The sequence below is a fragment of the Triturus cristatus genome, chromosome 7, assembly GCF_964204655.1.
Source record: "Triturus cristatus chromosome 7, aTriCri1.1, whole genome shotgun sequence".
Lineage (NCBI taxonomy): Eukaryota > Metazoa > Chordata > Amphibia > Caudata > Salamandridae > Triturus > Triturus cristatus.
In genome coordinates, this window is record NC_140590.1 from 614,256,847 (window position 1) to 614,279,841 (window position 22,995).

General features: G+C 44.0%; 1 protein-coding gene across 1 annotated transcript in view; it reads left to right on the plus strand.

The window, feature by feature from the left end:
• SCPEP1 (serine carboxypeptidase 1) overlaps positions 1-22,995 on the plus strand; it is a 201,885-nt gene that overhangs the window by 90,807 nt on the left and 88,083 nt on the right. The window contains exons 9-10 of the mRNA XM_085617186.1: positions 11,140-11,251; positions 21,178-21,291. Coding sequence (XP_085473312.1) covers positions 11,140-11,251; positions 21,178-21,291 — 226 coding nt within the window. The remainder of the gene's footprint in view (positions 1-11,139; positions 11,252-21,177; positions 21,292-22,995) is intronic.

Below are 22,995 nucleotides of genomic sequence, written 5' to 3' on the forward strand. Positions count from 1 at the left end.
AAGCAAGGGCTATTCTCCTCCCTCACCCGCAAAAAGTTGTCTTTTTGCCCCTCCTGGTCGTGGATGGGGTGGATTACTCCTAATTTGCCTCCCAAGGAGGTAGACAGTAAGTAATCTGACTAGACACCATGAAGATATTGACAAAAAAGTAGGGGTGGGGCTGCCCGGCATGGGCATGACCTCGCCCCCATCACAGAAAGAGGTGAACCAGTCTTTGCATACCCCCCTCCCCGGGGGGGGGCAGATTTGGGTTTACCCCAATCTGCCTAGCTAAGGGAATAGAAATACCACTAGACACCAGGGAAAAATTGGGGGATGGGGTATAGGGGTGAGGGGCTGCCCATCATGGACATAGCTATGCCCCCACCCCAAAAAGGCGGGACAGTCTTTTAGCGCGTCCAGGCAGGGCAGAAAGACCACTAGACACCAGAGACTGCATGACATGGGTCTGTGCTACCCCTCCCGGGGGGGAAGGGGAAGCCCACTAGACCCCAGGGATTTCAAATCTGCACCAAAGTAAATAAATGGATGGGATGGACTTCCCTGGCATTTGGCCATATCCCTGCCCCAGAAAGGGCAATAGTCTTTCTGCACCCTAATGGCAGATAGCTAGGACACATGTCCCAAAAGTGGAGGTTGCCCCATGGAAAGGTGCGAGGAGGGAAGCTCACTGGACACTAGGGATTTTGCATTTGGGTCGAAGGAAAGGGGTGCCAGCGTTGCACTGTGGCATTGGCGAGGCGAAGACATCGTGACAAGTTACAGATGGAAACGTTGTCACAAATGGCTGTTTTTTGCCACTCATTTTCAATGAGTGGTAAAGCTGTTGCGCTGTATAAATGTATGTGTATTGTATTGTAATATGTTTTTAGTTCAACAGTTAGTTTCTTTGGGAAACCCTTGGGGGATCTACAGAAAGTACCCCTTGCTGAATTCAGAATGGTGGGTTATTTTCAGAGATGTATAGCTTTCTAGGATCACCCACGCCTTTCACACAGGTTTATCCCACAAACTGTAAATGGGTTGAAAGCAAAAAAACTCGGACATATGGGCTTTCTCTATGAAAGATGCCAAAACTGGGGGTAAATTCTGCTTTTTGATTCAGCTGTGCATGTTCCTAAAAGCTGGGACGATGGTGACTTTATCACAGCAAATCTTTCACTGATGCCATTTTTTTGGGGGGAAAATAAGACCCGTTATTTCAAAGCACTTTTCTCCCATTTTTTCCCCAAATAAATCACAAAGTAGCTGTATTTTAGCTATTTTCTCGGTTTTCTCCAGGGGAATCCACAAACCCTGAGCACCTTTAGAATCCCCATGATTTTGGGGTGAAAAAAAGGTGCAAATTTTGTGGGAAAATATGTTATAGAGACCTAATCACAAAGTGCACCAAATAGCCAAAAAAGGGTTCACCACTAGGATGAAAGCCTCAGTAATTAAGGGGGTTAATAGAGTTGAGACCGACATTATGGCGTTCCAGCTGTGACCATGACAGGCATGGATGGCAACCCCAGTTATTTTCTCTGAAAACAAGGACCTGCTAACTCAAGTGAAATCTCTAAGGTCTTTACCATATTCTGTGCAACGTTATATGGATTCCATCCTACCACATTCCTTGGCCTAGGAGGCCTTTTTACAAATATGTCCTCTATCTCTCAAAATCCCTGGGTGAAGAGGACTTCCCTAGAGGTTATTATAAAATAGGCAAACCGCTCCTTGCCCCATTGCTCTATGCGGGGTTTAAGAAAGGAGAGACTTCCAGATCACAAAGTTCCTGTCCATCAATGCCAATATCTCACTTCTTCCTAAAGATGAGAAAAACCCAAAGATGAGAAAGATGCCCTTTCCTTTGGTAGTTATCACCCCGTTTCATTGATGAACCTCAACATGAAGATCTTATCCAGAATCCAAAGTGATACCGTTTCTACCTGGTAGATTCTCCAAGGAATCTTTAGAACTCGGTCACACCTCCGTTAGTAGACCAAGAACTGCCTTAATGATGTTGTGGCTGTTTAATTAGAAATGTAAAATGCCTGCTACTGGGTTGTATGGGGCTATCTTTCCCGATCGCTTGAGAGGGCTGGCTTGAGTGATTACTTCAATTCCAAGGTTAAATGGTTCTAGAACATCCCAACTGCATAAATTAACTGTGGAGGCTTCCAGTGTTGCTACCGTCACCTCTTTTCTCTTACTGGCCCTAGAACCCTTGGCTGCAGTTGTACAAACCTCCAATATGGCTCCCACCCAAGGACCAGTAATATCATTCCCATAGGCAGATGATCCTGCTCACAATAACTATATCCTGAGACAACCCTATCGGCTCTTGCCCTAGATTGAGTCTTCCTCACTCTTTTCAGGGTATAAAGTGAATTGGGGTTTTACTCGTGTTGTGGTCCTCCACTAGGTCTTCATATAGGGCTATGCTATTTAGTATGTGTCTAAAGTACATCGATATACTGACTTAGTTAGGTGGGCGCACCCAAGTTTATCCCTATGGTTGTGAATCCAGGTGATTAAGATGGTCCTCTCACCATGATTCAATCATGCTATTTTTGGTGTGCTTCCACTGTTAATTTGCAAGTCTATCCTATGAGATCTTGTGGCTGATGTAAACTTGTTTGTACAGGACTGGACCCGATCAAGGCTGAAATCCTGTAAAGTTCACACAGGCATTACATACAGGAGACTTGATCTTCCACATATGGACTCCTATTACCAAGGACGTCATTTGTCTCTGCTGGTCTCCTAGCAACAGTGGACCGCAAGACTGGTTGGCCTAGCTGAGAGAGAGAGAGGTACTTAGGTGTAGCTTGGCTCTGCATCCAATCTACAGTTTTAAAAACGACTCCTTGATTAAGGTAGTGCTTGTTACATGGAAACATGTTCATAAGACAATAGAGTTAGACCATTAACTTCATGAGTCTGCATCCAGCTTGAACAATGTGGGGATTCTTATCAGTGGTCCCACAATTCGGTGGGAGGAGGGGGGCGTGGGGGGGGGGGGGGAGTGTTGACCCTGGATCAGCTGCAGGATGGTGGGGATGAACTTCAATTTGTACTAAGTTCAGTCTTCCACATGCACTCATTTGGTAATATCAGATGTTGTACCATTGCATTCAGCGACAGTCACTAATCTGATCACTGTGCCTGTGTCTACAGTCTTGAAATATGTGAGAAATTAAGTTGCTGGTTGAGGGGGGGGGATACTCTACTCAAGCACAAACCACAATCCTTGTCAGGGTGATGTGACAAGCAAACCCTACATTAACCTGTGCTCAACTCCCTTATAGCTTGTCACAGATCAGTAAGACTTAACTTGGAGGCAGTGTGTAGATTATTTGTGCCACACCTCCAACAGTAACACAGTGAAAACACACAGCAAAATGACCCCACACCAGATGTAATCTTTCATAAACAAAAGACCAAAACAACAAAAATCCAATCAGTAAAATTGATAATATCAGGGTTTAGAGATTTAGGTGAAGATAGTGCCACAAATAGCCAACTGTGGATATCTGGTAGCGCTAGACTGGGACAAAATCACCAATTCCGGACGACTGCGGTGGAGCAATGACTAGCACAGGGACACAGTAAGGCCCGCTGAACAAGAGTACCTTAAATCCTGGTTAGGGAGCTGTAGTGATGTAAAATGATAGTCAGGTCCACGTAGGTTCTTGAAGAATAAGTATTTATTTAGTAGATGGTACAAGGTATCAGGATGTTAAATAGTATGGAATAAAAACCCCACCAGGAGCTGTCTCCTCACAGCTCGGCCCCAAGCTCCCAACTGAATCCACAGAGCTAGGAACCCAACATTCTAATCTGTCATCATGAATACCAACATTCCACATGGTGACAGCAGAAGATGAGCAAGACAGGATGAGTAGCCATCACTACAGGAGCATAGTTACATCCCGGGCCAAGGATGCAGGCAATGCATCGATTCCGAGGAGTTGCAGTGTGAGGCCCGGTGTCACCGTCTAATATCCAGTTGACAAGGGCTTGCGATGCGAAGTCTGGCATCTGGGGTATGTTGTGCTGTCGAGGCTATGCGTTGGTTCAGAGGAGCTGCAATGTGAGAACTTGCATTGTTGTTGACTCTGCTTTCAATGAAAGATTTATGATTGAGGTTCAGTGTCAGGGATGCTTTTCACCGTGGTGGTACGGATGAGGGCACCTCGCAGCCGAGGAGATGCCTTGGTTCTGCTTGTGGTTGCGCTGCCCTACATAGGAGATGTGTTGGTTTTGCTGGTACCACAGATGGGCCCGCAGAGCACATTCAGGCCCACTCTTAAGGGTCCAGGACCTGGGATAGGACCACTTGGACTCACAAATGGCCGAGTCCAGATGCTGAGTTCAAGGTTGTTGAGGCTCTAGTCAGGAGGCCAGCCAACTAGCCCTTTGCCTACCATATCTAGTGACTCTCTTATCCAATGCTTACATCACACCTCAAAAGTGGTAGTATTATCTGGTCATAGACATATATGGCTAGTGACACTCTGCCACTGGACCTTCTAAAGAGTTCAGGGCGGCGCTCGTGGATTATGTTTCTACCTTGGCTATGAGATTGCCAATTTTAGTGTCCCTGGTGATCTGAATTTGCATCTGGATAGTTTCCATGATGCGGAGATGTGCAATTTTTTTGCTGATGTTGGAGCGTGCCAGTTGCTTCAAAATGTCCATGGTTCCACCCACTCTGCGGGCCATCTGTTGGACCCAGTTTTTTTCTAACCTTTCTCTCCTTTGGTTACACACCCCTATCCCGATGTGCTGGTCTGACCATTATTTGGTACCATGTCTCTCAAGGGTTGTGCCTTCTCGGAGGCTGCCTCAGAAGCTCATGTTCAAGCGCCCCTGGCACAAACTTAATCTTGACCAATTTCATGACCTACTTTCTACGAATGCTTTCATTTTGCCAGAAGATCCAGACGCCGCTGATATAGCATTCTCTGATTGGATCCGCAGTCCTCTTGACGTACTTATTCCTGCGAAGTGGTCTAAAAGCTGTAATTCTAAATCCAGTCCGTGGTACAATTACCAGCTCGCAATTTTGAAGAAAGGCTGCAAAATGTTGGAACAGACATGGAGACTGGAGTACGACCCGAGTCAGAAGCGGTGTTATCAGGCGGCCATCAAAAATTATCACAGAGCCATCCATACAGAGCGGGCAGCTTACTTTGCGGATGAGATCAGGAGTAGTTGTAACCCCTCTAAAACCATTTTTTCTATACTGAAAGATCTGAAACAGTCGAGGACCCTGCAGTGCCACTTATATCATTGGATGAGCAGTGAGAGGCCCTCGCCACCTTCTTTGTTAAGAAGGTGGGAAATAGTTACAAGACCTTTCCTCATGCTGTCATGTGTTCTGACCATGTGCTTCAACCACTCCCAACACACACACTGGCTGCTTTTCCGTTTGTTATGGAATGAGGGTAAATCTGGCTCCCCTGCTGACCCCCTCAAGCCTGACCAATTCATGAAAGTATTATCTGTGCTCCTTACACCTCTAAGCCCGGTGATCAATCTATCTCTGTCCAGGGCAGTTGTTCCCAGTACTTGGAAGCAAGCAAAGGTAGTACCTCTGCTTAAAAAAACCTACCCTTGACACAGCTAAACTGGAAAACTTTCGCCCTATCTCACTCCTGCCGTGGGTTCTAGAAGATTACTGAGACCTACATTAACTTAATTCTCACAGGATTCCTAGAGGAGAACAATCTCCTTGACATCTCTCAGGATGGCTTTCGCACAGGTCATAGTAAAGAGTCGGCCCTCCTAGCTGTTTCCGAGCATCTTAGGCTAGGTCTAGATGAGGGTCGCACATCGGATCTAATTCTTTTAGACCTCAGTGCCGCTTTTGATACGGTCTCTCATCGGATCCTGCTGCAAAGGTTGGAGGAGGCGGGTATTGTGGGCCCTGCCCTGGATTGGTTTGCCTCCTTCCTTTCTAATAGGACCTTCCAGGTAATGGCCCCTCCATTCGCCTCCACAATCTATTCTAACAAACAAGGGGTGCCTCAGGGCTTAGCTTTGAGCCCTACTCGTTTTAACCTCTATGTTCAACAGTTAGCTGCTTTGGCCAAGTGCAGAGGGCTTACAATTGTATCATACACAGATGACACGCAGTTGGTAGTCGCACTCTCGGACGATTCTGTGCGGGAGGCCCCAAGTTTCGGGACGATCTTGCGGCCATCACTGAGTGGATGACTGCCAACTGTCTCCAACTTAACTCCAGCAATTCGGAGGTTCTGCTGGTAGGGAGAGACTCGGAGCTGTGGTGCGAACGTTGGTGGCCGGCTATATTGGGTTGTGCACCCGCCCCCAAGCAGGTGGTGAAAAATCTAGGCGTCTGGGTTGACTCAGCCTGCAGCTTTCAGTCTCAAACTAAGATAGTGGCAGGGACTTGTTTTGACATTCTACGGGGGCTGAAACCGCTGCTAGGATTTTTTGATCCGCCCATCAGGCAGATGATTGTCCAGGCCTCCATCTTGTCAAGACTTGACTATGCCAATGTACTCTATTTAGGGGCTAATAAGACTAAGTCCTGAGACTGCAGAGAGTCCAAAACGCTGCTGCCAGAACTCTTCTTGGCACTCCCTAGAACCTGCTCCACCTCCAGTGCTATTCGTTGGCTACACTGGCTGCCTGGGGCCAACGGGTGGAATTCAAGGCCCTCTGTATCTCGTTTAAAATTCTGAACCTCTCCCCTCCTGGCATTCTGGCGAATTTGCTTTCACCCTACTCTCCCTCTCGTCAACTTATTTCGATGGGACCACATCTGGCAGCTGTTCCCTAGGTGAGAAGGGTTCGGGCGGGTGGGCGCTCTTTCCGTGTTTTGGCAGCCAAACTTAGGAACGCTTTGCCTATATTCATCTGCGGCATGAATAACTACCTGGCGTTCCGCAAGGCCATCAAAACACACCTCGTGCACCCCCCCCCCCCCCCAGCCCCCCCCTGCTTTAGTTTCTTTTTTCTGTCAGCAGCCTTATATCTTACTGCTTACAGCGCTGGGATGCCTCTTTGCTGGGGCAGCTGTGCGCTTTATAAAACAGGATAACATAACCGATAACGTAGCTGCGGACGTTTGCATTTTAAGACCTTTGAGGATGTCCGCAGTTGCTACTGGTCCTCATGTCAATTGCATATAATTAATTCATAGTTTATAAGGTCAGTGGTCAGTAATGTTTGTGCTATTTATGTAGCATGAACCTAGCCAAAAGGCAGCAGAGCACTGTGCAGGATTAAAGGGAGGTATAAAGTCGAGGAGTGATGGGAGAAGCAGTTGGTTTCTACGGTCAAAAGTGTACTGTTACTGCATTGTTATTCCGTGCTCTTTATAGACGTACTCTTCAACTCTTCTCTAAATTGGAGCAACTTTAAGTCACTCCTAATGGGTACTGGGATGCTGTTCCAGATTATGGGTATGTAGATAAAAAGAAGGACTGCTGCTTCGTTATACTTGGTCTTAAGCTTGATCGTGCCTTTGCTGCAGTTGTGCCTAGCGCAACTAGAGATGGTGAGTCTGAATGCAAGATAAGTGGGGTGGTGCTGGTTGTGATGGCTGTTTTGATAATGACGCAAGCAGAGGGAGTTAATGGGGTTCCATTAGGATGGGGGTGATGAGACATGCTGCAGGGTGCTCATTGCCCTTATGTCAGGACAATGTGGAGTCGGCACCCCAGCCGAATGTAAAAGTACAAGGGCTCGAACTGCAGTTCTTTTAGTTGCTTTTTTTTTTTTTTAAGAGAGCTGGTACCAGGCAGTTTTCTTTCATTTATTTTTATTTTTTATTTGGCAATTTATTTCTTGGTTGAAGTTGGTGCCCAGGGTGAATCCAAGTGACTTGGTATTCAATGGAAGTCGGGGTTCGCAGATTTCAAGGTTCATATCATTGACCCAGGTTTGTACTATTTCTTGTTTGTTTTTCTTGGCACATAACTGGAATTTTGTAATGGTGGGATTGAGCTTCAGGTAGGCAGCTGGCAGTCTATAAACTCATTTGGCAACATCTTTGGAAATTTCTGAAACTGTCTGGTGATCATAAATATTTAGGAACACTTTTGGAGTCTGACGTATTGTTTTCCTTGTTAATGTTTTTTATAAATTATTTTTATTGAGCCATTTTACCCATACCATGTAACATGGCAGTATAATGACAACATAACGTGTTTCAGGATCAATCAAAAGCAACATGCGCATATCAGCCTGTGGGCGAATTGGCTGTGGAGCTCTGAGCGGTGTGAGGCAAAAGAAGGATTGAGTCATAAGCGGGCCCCTTTGAGATGAGAAAGAGCAGGAGTAAGCTGTATGGCCTGGGCAGAGGCTTTGTAGATGTGCAAGCACTGGTACCTCTAAAACCTTGATCTTGACGTAGCGACGAAGAAACTTGGTGGATCAAGATATAGGGGAGTATTGCGTTGAGGAGGGAATTGTGACAGATGGGAGGGCACTCAGGGAGATGCAATGGCAGTGGGTGTGAGACTCATGATAAAGTTGAGCAATAGGTGGCACCAGGTGTCATGCACAGGGGATGCCAAGAAAGACATACTTTGTGTGCTCAGTGAGTAATGGATACACATAATAAATCAATCATGGTGGAGGGTTGGAGGGAGGGACAAAGGGGGAAGGACGGCCAGTGTCTTGACTATTCAGGGGAAATTGTCCGCCTCCTACATCGCCTCAAACTTGCGCAACCATAGCGTCCTAAGCATCTGCTATGGGTCATTTATGGAGGCGGTGGGCCTCTTCATAATTTAGGTTTGTACTTTCGACATCTCCCCACCAGAGAAGGACATTCTGCCACTGGATTGGGAGTGGTGGCTGGGAGGCCCACCAGGGGAGGGTAATCACTCTTTTTGTAAGTAATAGCCCTAAATTAGCGAAGAGGACCCGGACAATATATTTAGATTCCCTCTTATAAACCCCAGGGCAGTCTCCTCCCATGTATTGAGGTGTGCGAGTTCAGTAATGGATGTTAGGACCATGTGAATCGTTTGCCAACATGTGGCAAGCGCGGGGGCATTCCCACAGCATATGCTGGAGGTCTGGGGCATGTAAGGTGGGCTTGGAGAAATATGCTGTTGAGTCTTGCCCAGGTTAAATAGACATGGTTATGTTATGTCAACCGGGGTTTTATAAAGCGCACAGCTACTCTACTGAGTGTCCCGGCGCTGGGTGAAAGTGACTGAACTAGACCGGCAGGAAAAGTGTGCAGAGCGCAAAGTGTTACGTTATTGCTGAAACAGCCATGTTTTTAGGGCTTTTCTGAAGGGAATCCGATCCTGAAGAAGTCTCACAGCAGGTGGCAGATCATTCCATAGTTTTGCCACTCTCAGCCGGAAGGAGCGGCCTCCAATTCAAGAGTATTTCACCATCGGAGTACAGATTAGCGCCAATGAGGTGGAGCGAAGAGAGCGTTGTGGATGATAAAATTGAACTCTTTTCCTCAAGTAAGGGGCACCATACCCATGTAAGGCCTTAATAGCCAGCACCAGGGCCTTAAACTGTATCCGCCTACGGATCGGGAGCCAGTGGAGAGAATTCAAATGAGCAGACATCCGGGTCCTGGGGCCAAGAGAAAGAATGGCCCTGGCCGCAGCATTTTGCACTACTTGAAGACGGGTAAGCAGATACTCTGGAAGACCCAGATAAAGAATGTTTACGTAGTCCAGCCTAGAACCAATCAAGGCCTGGACCACAGTTTTCCTATAAAACAAACATAATGGAAGAAATTTTTTGAGCATTTTCAGAAAGCCAAAGCACTGACCGGCCACAGTCTGAACCTGTGGCTTCATACTCAGAGAATTGTCCAGTTTTACACCAAGATTTTTTACGGACGACACCGCGTTATTGGGGGGGGGGGGGGGGGCATGTGCAGGCTTGTGTACTGAATGCACTTAAATCGCATGTTGCAGGAAATAACGCAGGGTGAATCAGGTGTCTGTTCACTCTGGATCATGTAGTGGTCGCCTAATGTCATCTGACCATATGCGACGTAGAGACATCAGGGGGACTTCAATATGTAACCAAATGATCAAATGGTGTCAGGCACCCATAGTGCAAAAGGTTTGAATGACTGCATGTGTAGGGGGCTCTAATGTGTGCCACAACTTTTGGCATGTCGCTAAGAGCTGCCCATGTCGGAGGAATTGACCCAGTGGGATATCATTGTCCTGGAATAGTTGATCGAATGCTAACAGGTGATGTTCTAGGGGGTTAATGGGACTAACCTGGCAAGGGGACAAGTCCTCTGGTGTGAATGCTCCCGGAAAGCGAGGGAGTCCCTGGAGGGTAGTCCCGGGGCATAGGGCAGGACATGGCGCGCCAACTGGAACATCTATGTCAGGCATTTACTGGCTACCCACGCCAGCAACAACAAGGATCTATGAAGTTTAATAGAGCGGCGCAGGAGCTGATGGCTAATTCTCCTTGGGCGTGAAGAGCATTATGAACATGGTCACAGCCTCAGTAGCTGATAGGTCTGTACTTGGGTCTGCTGTATGAGATATGCTTGTTCATGTGATGGGCACAGGCCCTTTGCATGCAAAGATTCATCGTCCCTTATTTAGCCATGGGAATTGTGTATAAACTGCTTGCCTGCAGTACATCCTAGAATTCAAGAGGCAATAGAGGTGAGTTGTTGGAATTGTCGAGTATTGTCAGAGTATTATATGGGTCAGACTTCTTTCTGGCCATACATGACTCCTGGGATTTCTTGATTTGTCCAGTGGGGGAGAGGGGGAGTTTTATGGATATTGCCTTTGACTCTTATGACCTTCTTATTCCACTTATTCTGTGCTGCTCTTTTATTTCTCCCCATTATTTGATTTTTTGGGACTAACTTGTAGTTCAAGCTGCTTGTAAACCTTGTTGCGAGGAACCCCATTACAGTGCGAACTCCTTCCTATATCTCTGTGGTCTGTATTCTTTTTCCTGCCTGCTCGTGTTGATGCGGTTTCTACTTTTCTGATTAAGTGTAATATCTATTGCTTATTTTAAACTCTGAATAAAGAATTACTATAAACAAATAGTAAAGTTGGATGCACCCTACAGGAAGTTGCTATAGGGGTACTGGACTTGCTTGTTTTATAGACCAGACACGGCTGACATCTTCATAAATGTTTCCCAATTTGTTTTTTTTAGAATACTGATGGAGTGAACTTTTATAATATTTTAACTAAAGACTCCCCAATGAGCAAAGATGCTCTCAAATCTTTAATAGCCAAGGATTCTAAATTTGGAAACATTCATCTTGGTAAGTTGAACAAACTAGAAGTACTGTGATTTTATTGCTGAGGATTGCATGTCTGTTAAATTGTTTCAGTGGTAAAGGAACATCTATATTTGCACAGGTTAAAGCTAGTTTAAAATTACTGACCTGAAAACGTGCCTCTCTATGTTTGAAGAATGGGTATGACACTTTATCATTGGGTATTCATGTTTGAACGTAAGTTGGATGCTGTAACCGTTTGCATATTAGTCAATGTGATTTAGGAGTCTCAAAAGTTGATTTCACATAGTATTTCTTTCTTTCTCTGTGGTGCAGCAAATGTTGGACAGAATGACTCCATGCTTAACATAGTGCTTGGTTCATCCAATTTCGAATTTTTTTGAGTGACTGTTTTTAAGTTTTCGCAAGTTTTTGAGAAATTTCAAAAACCAACATTTAGACTTTGGTACTTAGTTTTGTGACATGGCATTGTTTTGCCTCTAACTTATAAACCTATTTCTGACCTTAACCATGCATTGGTGCTGGTATGTACTACAGGGCAAACCTGTATTCAGTAATAGCCGATAGTGTTTCTGTTTACTACATAGGAAAGGCATTTTTGGAAGATTAATGCCCCTTACGACAAACCCACACGAATCTTTCCAAAAACTAAATCTGTTAGCCAACCTTCGATTTTGGAAATTGGATGAAGATTGACAATGAGGGAGAGTGGGAAGCGTATCCAAAAGATGGATACTTTTTAAAAATTCTCCTATGGAATTCTTGTAAAGTGAGAATGCGAAAACCGCTTTCCAGAACCCATTTTCAGTGAGTACTACAGAGGCACTCAGTACAAAATGCCACCAAAGGCCTAGAAGTACACCGTTGCAGCATCACTTTACCTATAGTATCCTGAAAATAATTTTTATGTTAAGTAGAATGTAGATTAGGGTTAAAGAGTCGCTAAACCATCAGTAAATTTATATTAATATGTTTGTATTATACAGGGTTTAGTTTAGTATTGATGCAGGTTATGGTAAGAATAAATGTAACATGATATACGTTTATTTTGAGTTAAATAATTTAAATGGACTTAATTATATCGCTCAAGACAGCGATATGACTACAATAAGTTTATTATGTTATAAACCATTTAGATGGCTTAAAATAAGGTCACATTTTCTTTTTCATATTGGTTTAATTTAGGGTTGTGGTTAGCTTTAACATTAAATTATACAATTTTAACGTAAAATAAATATATATAAAAAATATATATATATAGTAATTTAGTTTGATAAAGATTACAATTGATGACATTTAATGCAAATAAATTCCTAATAAGATTAATGGAAATGGAATTTTGATAATCTTTAGGGCTAGGGGATGATGTGAAGATTGTATAAAGCTGTGCGTGGCAAAGTAAAACTAATTTCAGTGTTCTAGATAGGTGGGAGAAGTAAATGTGGGGAAAGTAAAGACATGCATCCCTCTCTATTATCATGTGAACCAATGCAAATTAAAGGAGTTTAGGTGCCATTGTTTAAGGAAGAAAAGGAGAAGAAATATAAGTAGACTTTGTCTGATTTTGTGAAAGAATACATGCTGAAACTCAAGAATCAGCCCCCTTTTAAGACCACAGACTAGACTTGACAGTAAGAAGAGGATGTTGTGGGAAACTAACAAGCTGTCACATTCTCACCACCTAACTGCATATAACATGCCATTCCTATCTCATGTGGAAGACTGGCATGGGTTAGATGACTTTGGCCACGAGACAATGGCATACCTACTTTTCTAAATTCATATTGCGGTTCCCAATTCATGCCATGGTTCTGGTCCTCTCGCTCTATGCATGTCTCCTCAGCTGCTAATACCTACAGACCAAGTGTACGTTTAAACCAAAGTGTGGAATAATATTTGCAGGAACCTCTGGCTGGCAGATTTCATTTACAATATCTAGGACCATGCCTTCACTGCAATATCCCTATTCTTTTATCTGTATCGATTTTCATCCAATATTAGTACCTCTTGAAACATCCAACTCTACACCTATGTCTTCATAAAGGATTAAGTCCATTTAAACTGGGCATGCCAACAAGCGCACCAAAAATTGGAAATTACCAGCCAAACAATTAAAAAAAGTATGCAATCTCTTGCAGTACCACAAAATCATCCTACATTTTGGGCGGTGGGGCTAAATACTGGTTATTTGTGATGACTGTGCAAGTTGCATTACAAACACATTGCATGACATCCAGTAGTGAAAATTATTAATTCTTCAGTCATGTGGTTACTGCTGCTCGCCTTTCTCAGGCTACTTCCTGTCCTGTTTTTCATAGAAGCCTTCTTAAAACCATATTTACCACAAATACCCCCTCCGCCTCCCCAAGTTTGAGGAGTGGGGTTTGAAAATGTGAGAATGAGCAAATGGGAAGCCCAGTCCCATGCTAGGCTGAACAGATGCCCGATATATTACAGAAATGGAGAGACTGGACTCATAAGGTATAGGAGACTGGAGGGACTTTTTTAGCAGGAGAGAGGACGTACGCATAGGCACTTTACTAGTGGGAGGAAAGAAGGAGTCAAGTCAAGCCAAGGTTTTCCTTTTGGTGGTGGTAAGATGGTGTTGCAGGGTCACATGAGGGAGGGGCGTTGGGCCAGTGGTAGTTGGGAGGGTTGGTTGTCTTATATTCTAAGACCACCTACGTGTTTTTTCCGGATTTGGCTCAAGATGAGAAGCCCAGCTTTCAAAGAAGATTGCTATGCCACATTGTCAAATTATTGTTGGGAACGTAACTTACGATTTTGTTTTTAAATTCAATATATTGACAGAAAGACCGGTGTATTCAGTTTTATTAAATTCACCTTTCGAAATAAAAAGATTTATAAAAGAAAAAAAAAATGAAGTTGGACGTTGTAAGTTATACTTTCTGCATGAAGCTCCGGTTGACTAATTAGCATTAGTATGCCTGGGCAGCACTGCCTGCCAGTTCTTCACGTTGAGTAGGAGTGAAACTGCTTCTGAGCAGGAACAATGGTTTAGAGTAGACCTTTTGGCAGTATGGTCAGGGTGTGAGGTATGCTGCTAATCTTATCTCAGGAAGGCCATTTGGGAGCATCCAGAAACTTCATTAACTTGAAAGGGACCAGGGTCAACCAGCTTTTTCATAGTTTAGTGTAAAGTAAAATCTTGGGAAGAGGCGCCTTTTGATACAAGGGTGGACTCTAGCCATCCTTACTCCACTCAGAGTGGGGGTGGGAGCTGGTGCCAGAACCTGTTTGAAGTGGATAGGAAGGCAGCGACTCCTCATTACCCTAGACAGACCCCTAAATGGACCAGAAGTTTCTCCCAGAGGAAGAAAGTTCCTGCCATATATATATTTCCCTAAGAATAGTGCCCTGTGGGATAGCTTGCAGTAAAGCAAACATGAAGTGCTGAAATATTGTGAAGGTTTGCCCTTGGGAATGTTGTTTCCATTGGTCAGAGGGATCCCTCACTCTAACAAGTGGACTCAAGGAAAGTGTCACCACATACAGCTCCTCCGAACACCTCAAGACCAGTGTAAGAACTAAAAATAAAGAAGCCTGCTGCTTGCGACCTGGGAGGATAGGTTAGACCGGCTCTCACTTGCATTAAGGACTGAGAAGTGAGTCCACTGGCTTACCTCCTGTGTGTGGCTACGTGGAAACCACTGTGTGGGAGAGGCCATTCTTGAAAGTGACAAGTTGGCCAGTTACAAGTGGACCCTGCTGTTGGCCTCTGCTGGAGTGAGTCCTGGTTCCTAAGTGCTGTCGCTCAGGTCCTAGGAGTCTTGGGAGTGACCAATAGGAGTTGCTCCAAAAAGACAAAAAAGTTGGGGCTTGAAAATATTTGGGTCCTTAGGTGGAATAGGAATCAATGCCAAGGCAATCCAACTAAGGCAATCCAATGGTAGGCAAAAAAAAAAGGGTGGTCCCTCTTGAGAGCTTTTTGTAGCCCAAATGTAGACTTCAGCAGACCCTTGTGGCTTTAGTATCCAGCTTGGGTGTACCCTACAGATTAGAAGCTTGTCCTGCTGGAGTTTTCAATATCCCCAAAAAGACAGCTAGTCCCATTGTAGAAATCTTGAACCATCCATGGACTCTTCAGATATTTAACCAATGAGAGGAAACCTTTGGGTGTGAAATATACATTCTCCCACCTAACCAATAGTTTTTTCCAAAGCATATTTGACTTTGAGTGAACTTTGTCTGAGACAGATTCAACCTTGCCCAACTGTATGATTTCTACTTTCAGAAAAAGACTACATGTACATTTTTATTGGGTTGATTCAGTAGGCTTAACTGATCTTCGGTGCTTTGCGGACGGCCTAAACTTGCACTTAGGTCGTGGTAAAGGGCACCCATAGACGCTCTGTTTTTTTATAGGACCTTTTTAACTTAAAATAATTTATAGCTCCAGTTTTCCCTTGCATACATAATAAGCAAGTGGGGACACCGTCTTTATTTGTTTTTTAAAAGTCTTTTATCATTGGTGCGCTCCAAAAATGCTGTCAGACTAGTTGCATGGCCTTTTTGTCTTGAGGATTCTGTAACTCTGTTGTGGGAGGATAGAGAACCGAGACCACAATCATATGTGCCTTCTTGATTTTTTTTTTTCCCACTGATCCTTTGCTTTATTGGCGTGTTTGGTCTGAACAAAATTAGAAAGGCCAATACAACTAACCTTTTGACCTGTCTTCTGAGATGATTAAAGTAGACACTTGGTTGCAGGTAATTCCAAATGATCACACCACACGTGTGTCTTCTCCATTGCTGAGACCTGGTCGAAGTTGAATCTCAAAGTCAATCTTCAAAGAATTGGGACTAGCAATTGACTCAAATACAGTGCTCGAGCTGTTTCAGCTTGCTGAGGTTACAGGCAATCAAGCCACACCTTTCCCATCCTCTTTTTCACCATTTGTTTTGTCCAGGAGGTTATCCTCCTATAATGCTTGCACTTAAGTACATCAAGGCCACCTCAGTACCAGTGATTTAGTATGATAATCGGTTGTTAGCCATTCAGAAGACCAAAAAAGTAATCCTACAAAAGCAAAACAGTCCTTCAAGGTGTATTTTGTCTCCTTTTGTCATACCTCACCAACACAAGTGCCGGTGACCGGGTGTGGCATCCACTAAGAATATAAAACTGAAAGGTACCCTGAAGTTTACAGCCCATGTACATAAACCTTACTCTGTAATATGAAGGAAAAATTGAATGGTGAAATAATTGGATTTGTTTTCAATTCTACATAATCATCCTGTGTGTCTTACTAAAGCCCATCCATAATGGCACATACTCCATCACCACCAGTCATTGTAGAACAGAACCTTGCATTTGAAGTCCGAAGAGTTCGTGACTTGTCAAGAGATTCTTAATGCTGTTGGCGGACTGGAAAGGGTATGGTCCCGTGGAAAGTTCTTTAGAGACTGTCACCCTGTTCATCCTCCTTGACTAATAGGCCGATTCCATCGTCGAAGCCCCCAAAAACTGAAATCTGTGATAGGGATCCTGGGAGGGTTGTACTATCAGGCTACTCCCATCCCTAAGGGTGAGCATTCTTGTGTGTGCTATTCCAGGGCTAGTACTAGTTTTTCTATTGGCCCACCTTTCATTTTCCACATTCTGTGGGTACCAGGGAAGTACATTAAAGAAGATGCTGGACTTCAATATTCTCAGCTACATACTTTGTTTAGGACCTTCTGGGTTTCTTTGTCTGTTGTAATTTTAAGTGTTTTAACTATTGCCTGATAATAAAAGTCCTTTTTAGGTCTCGCCTGACCATGCGCTGGTCTGGCGAGACATATTGAGAGGGCTCCAAAAAGTGCTACCAGGCCAGCCTAGAGCTACAGTGCATGGGCGCGCGCGCCGCGCTTTACCGCAACTACTTTCACTTTTGCGGACTCACGGCCGCTTTGATGTTTGATCATGATCAAGATTATTTTCGCTTTTGGGGCCGCACGGCTGCTTTGCATAGCCAATAGGTCTCGCTTTTGGGACCTTATAAGTATTTAGTTATGCAACTGTTGCATGGCTAAACACTTATAAGGTCCCAAAGGCGAGACCTATTGGCTATGCCAATGCTTGTTGTTTCATGAAGTAAGACAGTCTGGACTCCCAGGTTAAGTATTCTTTGTTTCACCCTGATTCTGAGGTTCTAGGCCCCTCCTGGGCAATTGTTTGCCCTTGCTACCCTGTGAAAATCAAGTGCCTGAAGGGAGTCTCTTGGGTTTTGGAGTGTGCCAGTTTTGTGCTCCAGAACATTAGTGGTAAAGAACATTACAAATGCAGGGTAATGCATTGACTGCCTCATGACCCCAACTAAAGTTCCAACCTGGTTGTGCCTTCTCTGTCCAAGGCCAATCCCTTCAGAAATCGGAATCCTGTTACTGTAGGGAATGTTTTACATTTGTCCGTGTGTTGATGACTGGTCTTGTTGCTCCTAACATTCTAACTTGTACTTGACCAGAAGGGTAGCTTGACTGGGTTGATGACCGTGGATGACCGCTGTCCTTTCAGGAAAGGTGCAATTATCACTTATCATGCCTAAATTGATAGTTTCCCAAAGTGGACAGGTGAAATGACTCCTGCACACATGCTGAAACCCACTGCCTTCATACGATGATCTTACTTGGAAGGGCCAAAATCCCAGAAACTGAGCACTTGTTGTGGCTGTTGCTCCCTCTCTCCTTTTATGCCTCTGTTTTCAGGTTGAGAGGCCACGGACATCTTCAGCGAAATGCCAGACTGTCAGTTAATGGTGCATGAACCGTATATACGGTCTGTGTGGGTCCATCCTTGGGATGTGCTGCGAGGCAGGTGGTGGGTCTTCTGTGTGTCAACTCTCAGCGGTAAACCGAGAAGCCTGTCCAGCCCTGACAACTTTTGTCTGACCAGCCCCTGTACAGTGCATAGCGAGTAAGCGAGACTGAGCACTACAAAAGAGGGCTTTTGGTGGGGGTGGGGATGTTGGGTTACCCCCACCCCGTCCGCACAAGAAATGTTGCCAAAAATGGTGCATTCTAAAACAGTTTTTTCATTATATACTCAGTAGTATTGGCTTGTTAAGCATAGAAAAGTATAACCTTAAAGTGCATCAGGATACCCAATCGTACCCACAGATATTCTTACAGAGAACACAAAATGATGTCATCCGTGAATGTAAACATAAGTGCTCATATTTACTCCTAGCCAAGTAGTTGAAAACACAATGGCAGACTATTTTGAGGGATGTTAGCATCCTCCATCCCAATAAGCAGCATGACGGGGGTGGCTTTTGCACTGGTGGCGCCGGTGCAACAATATTTTTGTGTGCTCCCCTCCCCAATTGCCTCCCCCTCCACAGATGCCCTCACTATTACTCTTTAACTGTGTCCCTTTTCTGTCAGTAGCCCTGTTCCGCATTTAGATCATTTGTTTTCAAGTGCCTCTCATACCCTTGAAGGATGTTGAAGAACTTTACATCACACACACACACGGGGACCATGGAATCATACATGTGTAAATCAGTGTATAGAAAATGTTAAAGTAGACAAAGGTGACTACATCCATACTGGTAGGCATGTTTTAAGAGTGCTTGGTCTGGAGAAGCACAAACTCAGGATTCAGAACGTAACACAGTGGTTGGAGATGGCTTTACAAATAATAATTGTATTTCTATCCAAAGAAAACACTTTTAGCAACATTAACCCCTTCAGCGCGGCGGGAATTCCCCCGCGGTGCTGAAGGGTTCGAGCGCGGGCGGGGCCATGACGGAACGGTTCCGTCATGAGCACAGCGCAACCGATGCTCATGACGGAACCGTTCCGTCATGGGCATGGAAGGGGTTAAGGTAATGAAAGAGTGGTTAAGAAAATATAACTTTCTAACCTGTATTGTGCAATTTGCATGAAGCTCTTTGATGGCAGTTCATAGCTCACTGTCCTATATTTCGATTGTAACTTATTAACTACAAGTAACAAAAGGATCTCTGACAAAAGCAGTAACCCACTGAGCTATCCACATAAAATACAGTTCTTTGCTACTTTAGATGAGTTAAAACTAGCATTAGACAAAACTCCTGTCCCTCTCCAGCAGGAATAATTATCACAAGCATTGTCTTGACATTTTTATTGTTGCCTCAAAACTGCTGGATATATAAAAAAACTATGCAGGGGGTTGTTTTAAACCCAAAACAATTTGCAAAACTCCATGCCCCCCCAGATCGGCGATTAACCGGTCCACAGGAACAAAATCTGACCCCCATCCTTTCAGCCTCCCTGGATGCGACAAATGCCCAGTACGACCAGTCCAGAGTTGGGCCTGACAGCTGAGCTCCTTTCATAGTGCATGCTCAGCAGACCCGATGTTCTTGGAATCGCTCCACAGTGCACTGCCTCTGCCCCGCAAGAAACGCAAGCAGACCGCAAAAGGTTCAGGATCAGCTCTCTGTGCCTGGCTTTGCGTGTCCTCTATCCCTGTCGCGAGGACAGAGCCACCAAACGCTTCAGGCGAAGCAGAGAAATTGATGCTACTACTGAAAAAGGGTTGAAGGGAATAGGGGTAAAAAGGTGATTATGCACTACAGACATAATAGAGGCCCAGTTTCTCAGTGTGAAGCACACCATAGTGCCCAGACACATTGAAACGATCACTGCCCATCATGTGAGATTTAGAAACCGCCACAGCAATCTGTGCAGAACAGTCTAAATTGGTGTAAATCGATTTTACTGATACGAAACCCTCCCAACTACCCCTTCCAGTAGTACTTTACTCCATTGTTAGTACAGAAGTGTTGTCGAGACTAATCCGGAGTGAAGTATTTCATGTAAAGCTCCATTGGCTGTACTTGTCGTACGTTGTAGTTGAACTGCTCAGTAATCTGTGTGATGTGAACCGGACAGTCAAGTTCTAGTTATTGTGGTATTTCCTGCTGTTGCAAGAAATTCAAGTGGTTGAGCTTACTGCCTGCCTCTGGTCCGGATATGGAATTGAAGGAAGACTCATTTCAGAAGTTGACATGAGCTAAAGGGAATTGAAAATGCAGAAGCCTATGGCCTTTGATCTTTCATTTAATATACGACGTTTTGACACTGCACACTATTCGAGAAGGCATTTGGTGCTGCATGCTCGTATGGCTTCCTATGGATTTAATCACCTGCATTCTGTGGGTGAGTAGCTGTTTCAAAGCGTTCTATGATTGACGAGCACTCCTGTGGCTATGAGGCACAACATTGATGTGTTTGCTAGCCAAAAGATGGAGCTCTCAGGAAGGGCACTAGTAATGTGTTGCTATCTTTGGAATCCGATAGTCACTTGTTCAAATCTAGTTTCAGCGAATAGTACCACAAAAACCAGTTCTAAATGTGTGACTAATAATTGCAAAGCTTAATTGCATCTGTTCAATCGTGTGTCTAGAATTTATAAAATATATAATTATTCAACATAGAACAAACTTTTGTTACTGAAATATTTATTATTTTCTACTTCTTGTTGCAAACAACCGACAAATAGGTATTCTCAACTGTATAAAAAAAGTACCCTGTTTTACATCCTTTACTTGTTCTGTTTTTTTCTTATTTCCGAAGGATATTATCGAGCTCAAGAGACCCTTGTAACTAATCAAATGCAGTTTTTCGCTCTAGAACATTCGTTTTTCACCAAAATCGCCAAATGTAATAATAAATATGTTAGTACAGTTGATCCTAGTCCTACTTTGGTGTGCTTTGAGTGAGGGCACTGGGATTGCACTGGCTTAATGATAAATGCAATAGAAAGAAAACCTGCTTCGTTCATAGTGCAAAACATTTGTACACTGTCCTTCACCACTTGCTCAGTTTGCATGGCTTGAAGAACCCGAATTTTTTAATGAGCCCTTCATGTGCACTATTGCCCCTTTCTTTAATACTGTCGTCAAATAATCCTGTTGGAAGCATACTTAACTTCCTGATTGTGTTCTCTCCTCCTTTCCCAGCTAAACTTTACCATCGCCATGTAGAACCTCTCCACAGGGGTGATTTGTCTGCGCTGATGAATGGCCCGATAAAGAAGAAGCTGCAATTAATCCCAGACTTCGTCACATGGGGAGGTATGTTAGTTATTGGTTTTGTTCTCGGTAAGAAGTGCAGATGACTTGCAGGTATATATGTGCTGGAGTTTAGCTAGCATAAGCTTGGGTAACTATCAGTGGAGGCATGTTTCAGAATCGTGCACAAATGGAGAGGGTGGGTTCCACTAGCTGGGCCAGGGAGATCAGTGGAGCTCAGTGTTCCCTATGGTTAGTGGAGGAAGTGCTCCTTCCAGAAGTTCATTTTACAGCGCTTTTCAGAAAAGGGGAGGTAAAGCAGCAAGCATGGAGTGATGTTCTGAGCCATCGTGTTAATCTTGTTGACTCTATTGCGTTTTGTTCCTGAAGTAAAGTTTTATGCCATGTACAAAGGAGACAAATTAAGCTTTTTAGAGCAAGCAGCATGGTCATATGATGCTGGTCTGAATGAATATCCAGAGTACTACATTGAGAGTTTGAGTTGTATGGACATATTGCTTTAGGCCTTTAAACAGTTGAGCAGCCGTCTCACTGCACCCTCTAATAGGGCTGGGTGGGTACTAGGTTCACCAGCTGGTAGATAATTGGATCCAACCAGATGGGGTTAGACAAGAACCTGAATTGTGGTTCTCTAGTCTGATTCAGAGAGGTATAGTTTCTATTTCACAGGAGTGATAGTTAATACCAGACAGATTGACTCTTTTTGGCAATGTGAAACTTGAAGGAAGGTTGCTCTCTTAAGATGAAGTCCAGGATTTTACTTTGGAAGTGAGTCGGGGGAGTCCATCCCCCCATCTTCTCTGAGTGTCATTCTAGGATCTCAGTCCATTAAGATGGATTTTGGTTTTGGTCGAATCCAATTTGAAGTAGGTGCTTGAAATTCAAGCTTCGATAAAAATATGAGGCAGGCTTCAGGTTGCTCCATGCTTGTGCATGTTTTAGACTTAAATGCGTGGAGTTCTGATTGCATACTAATGGATTTTGAGTTTAAGGCTTACTATGAAGACCCAAAAAGACTACATGAAGAGATTAAAGGCCACTGATGATGGCATTGACTAATGATCATAGGACGCATCTTGAGGGTCTCCTCTGTAGAAGATATCACTTGGAGTGGGATGAGACTACACATTCTAAATTGTAGTTTGTGAATCCAAAGCCTGCAGATTGGCCTGATGGCCAGTGGTTGAAGACTGGTGAGACAGAATTTAGGATCACGGTCATCTGTTAGAATAATTGGCTCGTCTTCAACTTGAATAGGTGCAGAAATTCCCTCATAAAGGAGAGTGTTGATTTGTTTTTGTGTGTGAACAGCATTTGCTTTCTCAACAGCCTTTCAGAGAGATTTTGCTTCATTGTTTATTTTTATACATGATTTTGGGAGGGTGGTATGGCAAGGATTCATTTGAGTGCTTCTCAAGAGAGCTTTCACTTTGGAGTGGTTGCACACTTACATTTTCCATCTGTGACCAAGCTCTTTTCAATGTCTGATTTGCCCTAGCATTGTAGCATTTCACCTTTGTCACAATATACTTACTATGACTTGGTGGCAAATGCATCTTTATTCCTCATTGACATTGTATTTCATACCAACATCTTAAGGCATGGTCAAAAGCAATGAGCCTTAATTCTCAGCTGGATGTCGGCTGTGGTATATGAACAGAATAAGTGGGAGGCTCAGGAGACAGTCAGTGTTCTGAAATGTTTAATGCCATCTAATTCAGCTTCGCCACACATCTCTTGACATGC